The sequence below is a fragment of the Mobula hypostoma genome, chromosome 1 (genome assembly GCF_963921235.1).
Source record: "Mobula hypostoma chromosome 1, sMobHyp1.1, whole genome shotgun sequence".
NCBI lineage: Eukaryota > Metazoa > Chordata > Chondrichthyes > Myliobatiformes > Myliobatidae > Mobula > Mobula hypostoma.
Genome location: NC_086097.1, coordinates 51,547,128 through 51,560,532, shown reverse-complemented (window position 1 = coordinate 51,560,532; position 13,405 = coordinate 51,547,128). Strand labels below are relative to the sequence as shown.

The 13,405-nt window shown below is 38.9% G+C and overlaps 1 protein-coding gene across 3 annotated transcripts in view; it reads left to right on the top strand.

Moving 5' to 3' along the window:
- The window catches only part of trim9 (tripartite motif containing 9), a 63,889-nt gene that overhangs the window by 34,104 nt on the left and 16,380 nt on the right, over positions 1 to 13,405 (top strand). For 2 of the 3 annotated variants that reach the window (XM_063048679.1, XM_063048687.1), the window contains exons 4-8: positions 847 to 957; positions 1,254 to 1,407; positions 7,861 to 8,018; positions 9,812 to 9,950; positions 10,410 to 10,433. In XM_063048679.1, the coding sequence (XP_062904749.1) occupies positions 847 to 957; positions 1,254 to 1,407; positions 7,861 to 8,018; positions 9,812 to 9,950; positions 10,410 to 10,433 (586 nt within the window). The remainder of the gene's footprint in view (positions 1 to 846; positions 958 to 1,253; positions 1,408 to 7,860; positions 8,019 to 9,811; positions 9,951 to 10,409; positions 10,434 to 13,405) is intronic. The other variant, XM_063048696.1, reaches the window with a different exon arrangement.

Below are 13,405 nucleotides of genomic sequence, written 5' to 3'. Positions count from 1 at the left end.
CCTGACTTTGTAGAGTCAGAACACTTGGATCTTTTCATCCAGGTTGCAAATAGCGAAATGCATAAAACTGATCTTTGTTGTACCCCACTATTCACACTCTTCCAACCTCAAGTTCAAATACATTTATTATCAAAGTATGTATACCATCTGCAACCTTGATATTCATTTTCTTGAAGGCAGCCACAAAACAAAGAAGCACAATAGAATCCATGAGAAAATAAACCACAAAACAAAGACTGTCAAACATCCAAGAACAAATCACGTTAACAATAAAAAAAAAGTGAACAAATAACACACAGAACATGAACCACATTGTCCCTGAAAGGCAGTCTGCAATTACAGAGCCACTTCAGCACTGCAGCTGGTCTAGAATGTCTCCGGTGCTCTTTAATCAAGCTCTGTGCCATATTTTGTTTCATATTGCCCTCATAAACCCTTTTGGATATTTCCCTAGAGAACATAAGAAATAGGATTAGGAGTAGATCATCTGGGCCGTCGAACCTGCTCCACCATTCAATAAGATCATGGAAGATCTGACCATAGAGGCAAAATATAAATACAAGTGCTTTTCATCTCCTGCAATTTGTATTTCAAATGAAAAGTTCAGGATTAGGTATTAAGTTGGCTCAATTTCACATTGTATAAGTTACATTAACGTGGGTACCAATCTTTCCATAGCGAGCTATGTCAAAGTTTCTTCAATATTACCATACAAGAAGGTGGAAAGCACTACAGCTGTTGAGATTTAAGTAGAATGCTAACCTTTTCCTATATTCCTTAAAGTGCTACTTAGTACACTTTATAAAAAAAACAAAAAACAAAATTGAAGCCTTATTTTCCTTGTAGGTGGTCAGAGATCAAATCAGCCATTGTACAGTCAAGCTGCGCCAAACAACTGGCCTGATGGAATACTGTCTGGAAGTAATTAAAGAGAATGACCCTAGTGGCTTTTTACAGGTAGAAGCTTACATATTTCTGGTTGAATGATAGTTAGTAATTATGTTGTGATCATGGTGCCACAGCCGAAGATTCTGGTACTGACACTCATAAAAAGATACAGAATGTGCTTGACCAGTTGCTAAATTATCCATGTACCAATAGACCATAAACTTCATAATGATAGTCTTATTGCCTTTGTTGTCTTTGTAGGAACATTATCCACTTTTTAAAGAAGTTACTGAAAGCATATTGTGTCCTAAGTTTAATTTGCAGATCCAGTTTTGTAGTTGTAATGGAGCGTACTTTGCTTTCAGATTTCAGATGCTTTAATAAAGCGTGTACTCTTTATCGATGAACAATGGGGAAAAGGCATACTCCAACCTCGGCTGAATACTGACTTTGATTTAACCCTGGACAATGCACCACTCTTGCAAACTATCTTACAGCTGGACTTTGTGCAGATGAAAGGTAAGGATCAGTATATCAAAACATACTGAATATTTTTTTAAATGTTCTTTAAAAAGATTATTCATAAATATATTCATTGGCTGTTGGTCATTTCATGTGTTCCTCTCTGCATTCCTATACTTCAGAAAAGGATGCCTTCTCCCATCTTAAGATTGTAAATTATATTCAAATTTGTTTTCAGTAATAACCTTTAAAGTACCAAAATGACAATCTGTATATCATTTTGACATTAACAAAACAATTACCTATACTTGAAATTTCTTGATGAAGGAGACAGGGCAACATTTTTACATGAACAGGAAGACTGCCATTTGGTAAAAGCAAAAATTATCATAAAATTAAATGATTAACTCTAACATAAATCCTTGGTCATCCAATTGATTTTATTTTTTAAAGGACATTTTTCTCTATGGAATTTGATTATACATATTTTCACAATGTGATAATGTTTCATGATGGAGGTTTTGATCTGATTCTAATACAGTGAATTCAACTGGAAGTGGCCTTTTCTATCCAAAAATACACTTATTATTGGATCTGATATGTTAATAAAATCAAATGTGTAACAATAAATAATACTGTGCCATAGTGTTACTGTTAATTATAGGCACTCTTAAAAATTCTGAAAAAACTTGGCACGCTAATTAACATTTTAAAATGCCCATTGCATACCCTTTTGGTAGTTTTTTTTGATGCAATCCTGTTAATGGATACTAAAGTAGACCGGAAGAACAGTTTTACATATTATTATATAATCAAGTCAATAACAGTTAACAAATTTATTTTTGATAACTTCTGCAAATTAGTCCTTTTTTGCAGTAACAAAAACATTTTGAAAATTCCAGCCATCAATTTTAGAAATGTATACATTATTACAGAGGCTTAAGGGGAGACTTAAGGTTGCCATAGTTTCTTAAGATTGTCATAGCTGGGAGGGCAGGGGGAGAAGTGGGGATAAGCTCCCACTACCTAGTAAATACTCCCAATGGCATGTGTCTCAAATAGCCCCTGACAACCAAGTCCAGCTCATGGCCTTCACATGTGGCTTGCTACTAAGCCTGGTGGAACTGTTTCTATTGACAGGAGATGGGGCAAAGGCAGGTTACTGATGACTTTTTTTTAAAAAAAGAGTTGCTTTAGGCAGCTGCCACTGGTGCCGAACTGTATCGGCCTCTGCCATTCCCTTGGATTCATCAGCTAGATGTAGAGGCAACAGCTTACTCTTCACATCATTCTGCTCTGATTTGCATGGACAGCTAGGATATAGCATCCATGGTAGACCCTGATCAATGGAGGAAGACATTTCCAACAGTCTTTGAAATCAGCTTTGGCAATGGGGGTTAAAATATTACCTTAAAGCTTCATTTTTTGGCAGCAATGAAAAAGTATTAGTCTGTTAAATCATAGGTATGCACTGGCAAAAATTGATGCAGAAGCTGATTTTTGTTCTTTCAATTAAAGATGGCCAAAGAGTGTACTTGTAGTGAAGTGACCACTTAATATGAATCTTCTCTGAATTAGCATGGTAATATGAGTAGAATCTTCTGTTGTTGGAAGTTGAGTTCTCCGTATTGTGCATCTGCAGCAACCCCAGTGTAAATTTGGTAGAGTTATTAAAACCAGTCACCAAGACCACCATTTTTTTTTTCTGATTCTTCCTGGTCATTGCAGCAACTACTGAAAATTTACACTGGAGCTGCCATCAGGTGCATGAGATGAACATTCAGGGAACAATAGAACAACACACCTTTCTTGGATCCTCATAAAGCAGCATTGGTCATGGATGGAGAACTTTGGCTTGCACGATTTAAGCCTTGATACCGAGCTGTGGTTAGGGGGGAAAAGAAGAGAGAAGGTTGTGATTATCCATCTTCTGCAGAGCAACAATTTCAATAATCATGAAGATTCCAGTTGCCTGGTCTACAGTAGGAGTTGAGCATGTATAGATGTGAACTGGACAATTCCATTTAGGTGTATAGTTTTTGCATGCCTGATTAGAAGATAGTATGAGTATATAGTATACTTTTAAATTAAGATATGAAGAATAAGTTTGTGCTATGTTTCACTAGTATTGAAATAATGTTGGTTTATTGGTTCAAATAGTTCAGGGACTATTGATAATCAATGCATGTTTTGCTGATAATTATTTTAGTGACTTTATCCTGGATTTTGAATCTTGTTATGGAATTTAAAACTAAAAGATGGATCTTCTGCTTTCATTGGGAATGTTTGATCCAGATTCCCAAAAATGATTACCATTAATGTGAAAAGATGCTTCATGATTTCTCTATTAAAAGGAATGGGTCTAATTTAACAAATACATTTTTTTGCTAATTTTCCCCACCAAAGAAGACATCTTTTCTAGTATAATAGACCTTTTTACTTTTTTTCAATCACTCCTAAACTCTCTAAACTCATGCAACACACATCAAAGTTGCTGGTGAACGCAGCAGGCCAGGCAGCATCTGTAGGAAGAGGCGCAGTCGACGTTTCAGGCCGAGACCCTTCGTCAGGACTAACTGAAGGAAGAGTGAGTAAGGGATTTGAAAGCTGGAGGGGGAGGGGGAGATGCAAAATGATAGGAGAAGACAGGAGGGGGAGGGATGGAGCCGAGAGCTGGACAGGTGATAGGCAGAAGGGGATACGAGAGGATCATGGGACAGGAGGTCCGGGAAGAAAGACGGGGGGGGGGTGACCCAGAGGATGGGCAAGAGGTATATTCAGAGGGACAGAGGGAGAAAAAGGAGAGTGAGAGAAAGAATGTGTGCATAAAAAAGAGTAACAGATGGGGTACGAGGGGGAGGTAGGGCCTAGCGGAAGTTAGAGAAGTCAATGTTCATGCCATCAGGTTGGAGGCTACCCATACAGAATATAAGGTGTTGTTCCTCCAACCTGAGTGTGGCTTCATCTTTACAGTAGAGGAGGCCGTGGATAGACATGTCAGAATGGGAATGGGATGTGGAATTAAAATGTGTGGCCACTGGGAGATCCTGCTTTCTCTGGCGGACAGAGCGTAGATGTTCAGCGAAGCGGTCTCCCAGTCTGCGTCGGGTCTCACCAATATATAAAAGGCCACATCGGGAGCACCGGACGCAGTATATCACCCCAGTCGACTCACAGGTGAAGTGATGCCTCACCTGGAAGGACTGTTTGGGGCCCTGAATGGTGGTAAGGGAGGAAGTGTAAGGGCATGTGTAGCACTTGTTCCGCTTACACGGATAAGTACCAGGAGGGAGATCAGTGGGGAGGGATGGGGGGGACGAATGGACAAGGGAGTTGTGTAGGGAGCGATCCCTGCGGAATGCAGAGAGAGGGGGGGAGGGAAAGATATGCTTAGTGGTGGGATCCCGTTGGAGGTGGCGGAAGTTACGGAGAATAATATGTTGGACCCGGAGGCTGGTGGGGTGGTAGGTGAGGACCAGGGGAACCCTATTCCTAGTGGGGTGGTGGGAGGATGGAGTGAGAGCAGATGTACGTGAAATGGGGGAGATGCGTTTAAGAGCAGAGTTGATAGTGGAGGAAGGGAAGCCCCTTTCTTTAAAAAATGAAGACATCTCCCTCGTCCTAGAATGAAAAGCCTCATCCTGAGAGCAGATGCGGCGGAGACGGAGGAATTGCGAGAAGGGGATGGCGTTTTTGCAAGAGACAGGGTGAGAAGAGGAATTCCTCTTCTCACCCTGTCTCTTGCAAAAACGCCATCCCCTTCTCGCAATTCCTCCGTCTCCGCCGCATCTGCTCTCAGGATGAGGCTTTTCATTCTAGGACGAGGGAGATGTCTTCATTTTTTAAAGAAAGGGACTTCCCTTCCTCCACTATCAACTCTGCTCTTAAACGCATCTCCCCCATTTCACGTACATCTGCTCTCACTCCATCCTCCCACCACCCCACTAGGAATAGGGTTCCCCTGGTCCTCACCTACCACCCCACCAGCCTCCGGGTCCAACATATTATTCTCCGTAACTTCCGCCACCTCCAACGGGATCCCACCACTAAGCATATCTTTCCCTCCCCCCCCTCTCTCTGCATTCCGCAGGGATCGCTCCCTACACAACTCCCTTGTCCATTCGTCCCCCCCATCCCTCCCCACTGATCTCCCTCCTGGTACTTATCCGTGTAAGCGGAACAAGTGCTACACATGCCCTTACACTTCCTCCCTTACCACCATTCAGGGCCCCAAACAGTCCTTCCAGGTGAGGCATCACTTCACCTGTGAGTCGACTGGGGTGATATACTGCGTCCGGTGCTCCCGATCTGGCCTTTTATATATTGGTGAGACCCGACGCAGACTGGGAGACCGCTTCGCTGAACATCTACGCTCTGTCCGCCAGAGAAAGCAGGATCTCCCAGAGGCCACACATTTTAATTCCACATCCCATTCCCATTCTGACATGTCTATTCACGGCCTCCTCTACTGTAAAGATGAAGCCACACTCAGGTTGGAGGAACAACACCTTATATTCCGTATGGGTAGCCTCCAACCTGATGGCATGAACATTGACTTCTCTAACTTCCGCTAGGCCCCACCTCCCCCTCGTACCCCATCTGTTACTCTTTTTTATGCACACATTCTTTCTCTCACTCTCCTTTTTCTCCCTCTGTCCCTCTGAATATACCTCTTGCCCATCCTCTGGGTCACCCCCCCCCCGTCTTTCTTCCCGGACCTCCTGTCCCATGATCCTCTCGTATCCCCTTCTGCCTATCACCTGTCCAGCTCTCGGCTCTATCCCTCCCCCTCCTGTCTTCTCCTATCATTTTGGATCTCCCCCTCCCCCTCCAGCTTTCAAATCCCTTACTCACTCTTCCTTCAGTTAGTCCTGACGAAGGGTCTCGGCCTGAAACGTCGACTGCGCCTCTTCCTATAGATGCTGCCTGGCCTGCTGCGTTCACCAGCAACTTTGATGTGTGTTGCTTGAATTTCCAGCATCTGCAGAATTCCTGTTGTTTGCTCTCTAAACTCATTGTTATTTACTGCTTCATAAAACTGAAGTTCTTTGAATTGAATTGACTTTATTTCTTACATCCTTCACATACATGAGGAGTAAAAATTTTTACATTACGTCTCCATCTAAATGTACAATGTGCTATCATAGTGATTTATAATAAATAGAACAGTCAATGTAACATAGAAATACACTCAAATTAACTTGAGTTAATCAGTCTGATGGCCTGGTGGAAGAAGCTGTCCTGGAGCCTGTTGGTCCTGGCTTTTATGCTGCGGTACCATTTCCCATATGGTAGCAGCTGGAATAGATTATGGTTGGGGTGACTCGGGTCACCTCAAAAAATATTAATATTTTGAACTATTTTCATCTTAATGTTCATTCAAAAAATTTCGATGTAAAGAAAAGACTAAGACAAATGAGTCTGATTGTTCTGAGGGAATTCCTTCAATTGTCTCTTTCCCCAGTGAAAATTTTAAAATTAGTACTTAGAAAATAGCATTTATACTGAAATGGCCAAGTGTCAGCAAGGGTTGGTTTGATTTTGTACTTGAGTACTCTGAAGGTCCTTACGGATATAATCTAAACTGAATTTTTAAACAGAATTGAATTTTTAAGAACATGGAATCCAATTATTATCTATGATCTGTGCATGGGAATGAATATTGTATCTGAATTTTGAACTTGTAACTGATGTTGGCAATCATTTAGCTAAATTGTAAGATTATAAGCAAGTTCTGGCTGTCAGAATCACCTTGTATTGAGACCTAATAAATAATTAGATTCGGACTTGCTTTTCAAATGAAATTGTTCAAATCTGGAGTTCATAGATCCTTTGTGGACTTTTTTATGTTTACATTAATGTTCATTTTCTAACCTTTCATTGGATCCAGAAATAAGAGTATTTTAAACTTGCTGAGAAGTTTTAAAAAATTTAGAATGTTGTGCAATATTTTACAGGTTTTACATTTTGGTTTTGAATATCAAGAGGTTATGTATAATATTCAGTAAGATCTATTCGGTAACTTTTTTGATTTGCTTTTTTATTGTAATATCTTACAAGTGAAGATAATTTCCATTAAAAAAAATTGCAGCAGTTAAATTTATAACTTCCATCTATGCACAGTAGTTTTAAAGATAAAACGGTTGGGATTTTACGACATTGGTAACCTCTTAATAGTGTATAATTGTTACAACAATACATAGCACTGTTAAATGCCTTGTAAAAGATAGAATTTAGGGCTTAGCCAGAGAGCCCAGAAAAATTTGCATTTAAGAAATAGTGATTTGCATTCACTTCCAGACACACACAATCCACGAAACATTGGTTGGCATAGACATTAATAAAGAGGTAAAACCTTCAAAACGATTCAGACATATGAATATTTCCTGAAATTCTGAATTAATTAAGTGATGGTTTAATGGTCATCTGGCTAAACCCAGATGGTTAGCGAAGTGCCAGTTGAGAATAATGTCCTATAGTTTCCTTGAGGACTACACAATTTCTGCTTAGTTTCCTCTCCAGTGCCATCAGCCCCAATCTTGCAGCTGGAGGAATGTTGTACTCGCAGCAACAGTGCTACGTTGTCCTGGAAACAGCCGCCACTTTCATTAGTTCAAGTAGAGGGCTACATTCTAGAACTGGATGATGGAAACGGTGGCCAATTTCGAGTGAGTATCGTGAAATGCAAACATTTTAATGAACAAGGAACTGTGATATGTTTAGTTTCACGAGAATTCACCAGCTATACTCATGGACATTGAATGTGAAGTAATCATCAAGTAATATTTGCTGTGAATGAAGGCTGTTACTCATTTTAATTTCATCCCCTCATAATGTATCTCGATTTGAAGTAGTGTTTGCTGCTATGATTTAACAAATTATTTAGGAAAATTTGGTTGGGTACTATCTTCCCTTTTCATTGAACTCAAGAAAAATAACTGATGGATGTAAATGTGATTTGTGTAGATAAGTCACATGCATGTTGTACAGCAAAGGCTTAGCTGGTATTACTTTTTCTGTTTCGGATGCCTACTATTTAGGCACCCAGAGCCAAAAAGCTTGTGAGGTATTCTATGGACATGAAGGCTGGTCTGGCAGCTTAATGTAACCATAGAACATCTCACATCTTTTTGCAAAAAAGGTGTTTTAAATGAGCAGAAGACTGCCCAGGGTAAAGGTAAATCTACCACTGATAATTCAATTGTTATCTGTGCCAAAACACAAAACAATCTCATTCAGAGTCAAAGGAACATGGTAAATGTGAATTCAGTTCTGAAAATTTACCTTTTTACAATTGCTGGGTAAAAGAAATCTTGCTCTGAAAATGCATTTTTCAATCAGTATTCTAATAAAGTACTGTAAATTTAAACATGATTGAAGTCATGTAATTAGTTTTTCTTTTTACAAGTACTGATTTGTTCTGAAAATTAACTCATACACGAGGCTGAACTCTCAGCACATTGTTTTAGCCTTTGGTGCAAATGTACCCATGCTGCATGTGAATTCTCTCCATAATACAGTCATTCTTAGTTTGAGCTATAGTGCTAAATTCAGAGTGGCTGCATTCAGTACATTTTTATCTATTAACTGAACTCAATTTGAGAACAAAATCAACTTTGGTGAAATATAATTTTTGCAACCTTTATATGAAAGAAGAATGCTTAGAACTTGAATGTTGAATCTATATTAAGTGGATAATATTGAAGTGGCAGGGTAATAATCCAATTTACTATATACTCTCACACTCTTCCCTTGCCTTGGTGACTTCTGTCCCTGCTTAGTAAGACACAAACTGAAAGTAAAATTAGAGCAGTGTTAGTTCATATCATCTTTCCATTTCTACAAATAATTTTAACCATCAACCAAAGACAGATAATTATCTTTCAATGGACTTGTCCACTTAAAGATATCAAAAGAAGCAGACGTTTGAAATTATTAAAGATATTAAGGCAGGCATTGTTTCCTGTGCCTCTATGCAAAGTTGGTCTTGCTCTATATCATGAACCCAGATTGGATGAGATTTTAAGTGGGGCCTTGTATTTGAAATACAAAACCTAATAGTGTGCTTCTTTTAAATGCACTGTGATGTTTCTGTTTAATCATAAGGCTAAAGAAAATTATGCTTGCAAACAAATTTGTTGGTTTTTCTTACAGTATGTTGGGGATACAAAATATTATTTTAATTTAAGCATGCCTCTTTAGCATCATTGATATAATTTGTAGGCAAATGAATTTTGTTAGTCTGTTGGTAATAATGGGATATTGAGAATAAAGCAAATAAAGGTAAGTCATGAGGGAAAAAAGGTTAAGCATGCATTGTTGTTATCAAGGAAAAACACGAAGAAAATTAAGGTGCAACAGTAAAGTATTTCTCAGTGAGTCCACAGCTAAAGACCATGGGCTAGAGGTGACATACTGCCTATTTTACTCTTTGAAATACATTTATGCTTTTCTTGAATAGGAGGTCTATGTAGGAAAAGAAACAATGTGCACTGTTGATGGCCTACATTTCAACAGCACATACAGTTCCAGAGTGAAAGCTTTCAACAAAGCAGGAGTTGGTCCTTACAGCAAGACACTGATACTGCAGACTTCAGAGGGTGAGGTTTCAACAGAGATGCTTTAAAATACATTAAACATTACACATTTATGGGATTTATATGCATAAAGATAAGTAGAAAGCTCTTTTTGAAAAAGTCACATATTAAGGCAATACAATAAATGGTAAACTTGTGCAAAGGGTTGTGATGCGGTGTCATATTTGAAATGCCACATTCATGGATTGTAATCTATAGAAGCTAATGTCATAGTCTTAAAACAGCTTAGCCTTTTAGTCATTTATAAAAAGCTTTTGTTGAGAATATATATGCAAATGTTTAAAAAATTAAAACTAAACCATGTGGCAAACATTTTTGTACAATAATTGTATTTGTGCCATTGACATTTAACACTGCAACGTTGTTTTTAAAGAATCTGTGAAACTAAATAAAGTGTTATGGTGTATTTTGCCAAGCACCGGAACGCTTTTTTTCTAAAGAAATCCCTGTTGTATTTTACAGATATCAGCTGTCCATACAATCAGTGTAAGTTAGTTACTATTATGACTGTCTTGCTTTCAGTGGCCTGGTCACTGCTTGCTTACTTGTTTGTCTGCTATCTACTTGTAAAATTTGCAGTATTGAAATATCAAAAGGAAATGGTAATATTGTTAATCTTGTCATTTTTGGTGGTATAGAAAATAAACAACCTATGTAATTAAAAGACTACCGTTTTGGCATTCACAATTGCATAGCAACTTAATACAGTGTATAGCTCCTTTCAATAATTACCAGATTAACTGTCTCTCTGTCTAACACTGGCATTCTTGCTCTGTTTCTGTCTCGCGTTCACTGCAAACTCTCTCCAAATATTATTATTCTGCTCATTCTCTGACGCAAACGCAATGCATATTGATCTTTAATAGTCACCGCACTAAACACACACTGGCCAATTCATGAAACAATAGACATTGTACATCATTCCATTATTCATTTTCTTTTGCTTCATGATGAGTTAATAGAATTATCCAAGAAGGCCCATTAGGTTAGCTCAATGATCTCGTAATCTGTGGCCAAGAGCAGGCATTTGGCATAGTAAATCATTGGTGGCCCAGCTCATGAGAATGGGTTCACATCTCTGAAGCGAAGGGTATGGCACCTTATTACTGTTGGGATTGGCAAGCCCAAGGCACCAGGTGCTGAGAGTGTCTGTGACCTATTGCATCTGGGTAAATACTTGCTCATTAGTACCAAAATTGCTAACTTGTAAGAAGTGCACCCATACACAACATGTTATTTTCAAACTCTGGCAATGAGCAAAGCCTTCGGGCATCAGTAATAAATTATATCTGGATGTTGACTAGGTGTACAATGTCTATGGATAAGGCAGCCCAAAGCATTTATATCATTCATACTACATTCCACATCTGTACCTCCTTCACAATTCTGCACAATGTATTAAGGTGAAAGAAACATATTCCTGTGATGTGCACTAACAAACTATAACACCCATACATTTCAATATAAATATGTTTAAGTCAGGCACTTCCAATGCACATGTATGCAGATATATTTTCCATACAAATTTAAGGGAGCAATAGCTAAGGATGTCTCTAATGTACCACGAAGCACCAATGGAACATTAATCTTAAAATGGCTGCAACTTTATCACCTATTCAAAGCTTGTAGTGAAGCACAAACTCAAAATCTTGGACAGTTATAATGGATTTCAGCCTTCAGTGTAAGCTCCAATCTCTTGTAGGTGTAGTCAATAGTAGCAGCCACTCCTGGTTCATTATCCCATTAACTTTAGCATGTTGTTTATCTAAAGGATGTCTAAAAGGCATTAATTGCTGAGAAATTCTAGCTGCAGTTCAATGCAAACCTTTTTATTGACATTGTGAAGTAAGCATAATTCTGAGATTTTAATATTTGGTAGTGATCATTGCTGCAGAGCCATCTATCATGTATTCCTTTCATTTTGAGAATTTGCCTGGAGGGAAGGGAGTGAGTCTAAGCTCAGCCTGCAACCTCAGAGGGCCTGCAAAAGCCTCTGGAGGGCAAGAAGGGTTGCATACATTGAGTGCTGCAGAGGAGACTACACAAGGATGCTGATTCTTGCAGATCATTGCTGCAATACCGGCTCTGTAATGGAAGAGATTAGAGTAGAAGGGTATTTGATTGTACCTGGCACAAACAGGCTGTGGTCAGACTGGAGGAGAGCTACTGGCTCAGCTCCATGGAAGTTGATAGTGCTGACTTAGAGGGATTGTTTGAGCCGCCTTATAAGAACATTGTTCTCCAAGGGAAACACTATAAAGTGCTTGGAGTAATGTCCAGCTGTTGTGCCAGACAGTGTCATTGTCAAGGGAAAATGGTAACAGAGAGAGAGAGCAGTATTTTGCCTCTAAAATTGGTTAAAACTCTTAAAAACAACCTCAAATTCTCCAGACCTCTGCTAAGCCTGAACCAAAAATTGTCTGGTTTCCAAGCACAGCAAAGTATAAGGTATTGGTACAATAATCTGGAAGCATAGAGAGTATCCAAAGTCAATTTACTAGCCATGGCAAGGTTTTTGAGGCTTAGCACAGTTGTAACCATAGGGCAGGAGTTCCCCACCTCTTGGGCAATGGTAGGGGTCCATGGCATAGAAAAGGTGGGGAAACACTGTCATAGGGGAAGCAGGACACATGATGACTAAAACAATGAAGCAAAATCTACTTGGTTTTCTTATCCAGCTATTTATTTCTGTTAGAATTGTTTTTATCCCATTTGTGTAGTTCATGCTCATTTAATGTAACTGACCATGGTTTAATAGTGCAGTTTGAGGAACTAAGTCTTGTCAAAAGCAGCTACCCAAGCTTTGCTGGGAAGGCTGACATCAGAGATAAATTAATGTCTCAGAGACAACCTCAAATTGTCTTATTTCCTTACTATAGAATGATTTTAACAAATACAGCTGGTTCAAAACCTTAACATAAAAGCTTAATATAGAATAAGGTTTTCTCAAAAATCCAATAATAGCTCCGAATGACATCCCTAAGAACCCTGTCCCAGAGGCAAACTAATGTACAATAAGTTGTAATGCCTTTTGAAACATAGGAACGATTAAGATTTAAGATGATGCTACAAGATGCTAAACATTAGAAGGACAGGCCTTCCCTAATTCCTTGCTGTTTGAGTAAGTCTGCCCAAAGCACATGTTGCCACAGACCCCATGTCAAGTATTTTCAAATACTCATGTTCTGAGTGTGGTTGCTAAAATATGATCTTAGTTCTTTTCGTACTTATGCCAAATGGGCGCAGTGTGAGAGATTTGTCTCGAATATTGCATGAAACCAAGGGGACATGCAAGTATGCTCCTTGACAAATAAAATGATGAATAGATTCAGCTGCTACCTAAGCAATGAATCGTTTTTTCTAATCTTATTGAATAACTCTGCTTCTCCTATCGTTCTGATCATAGATATCCATTAATGAATTTGACCTCAGCTATTCTTCAGTGGGCTATTTAAAGG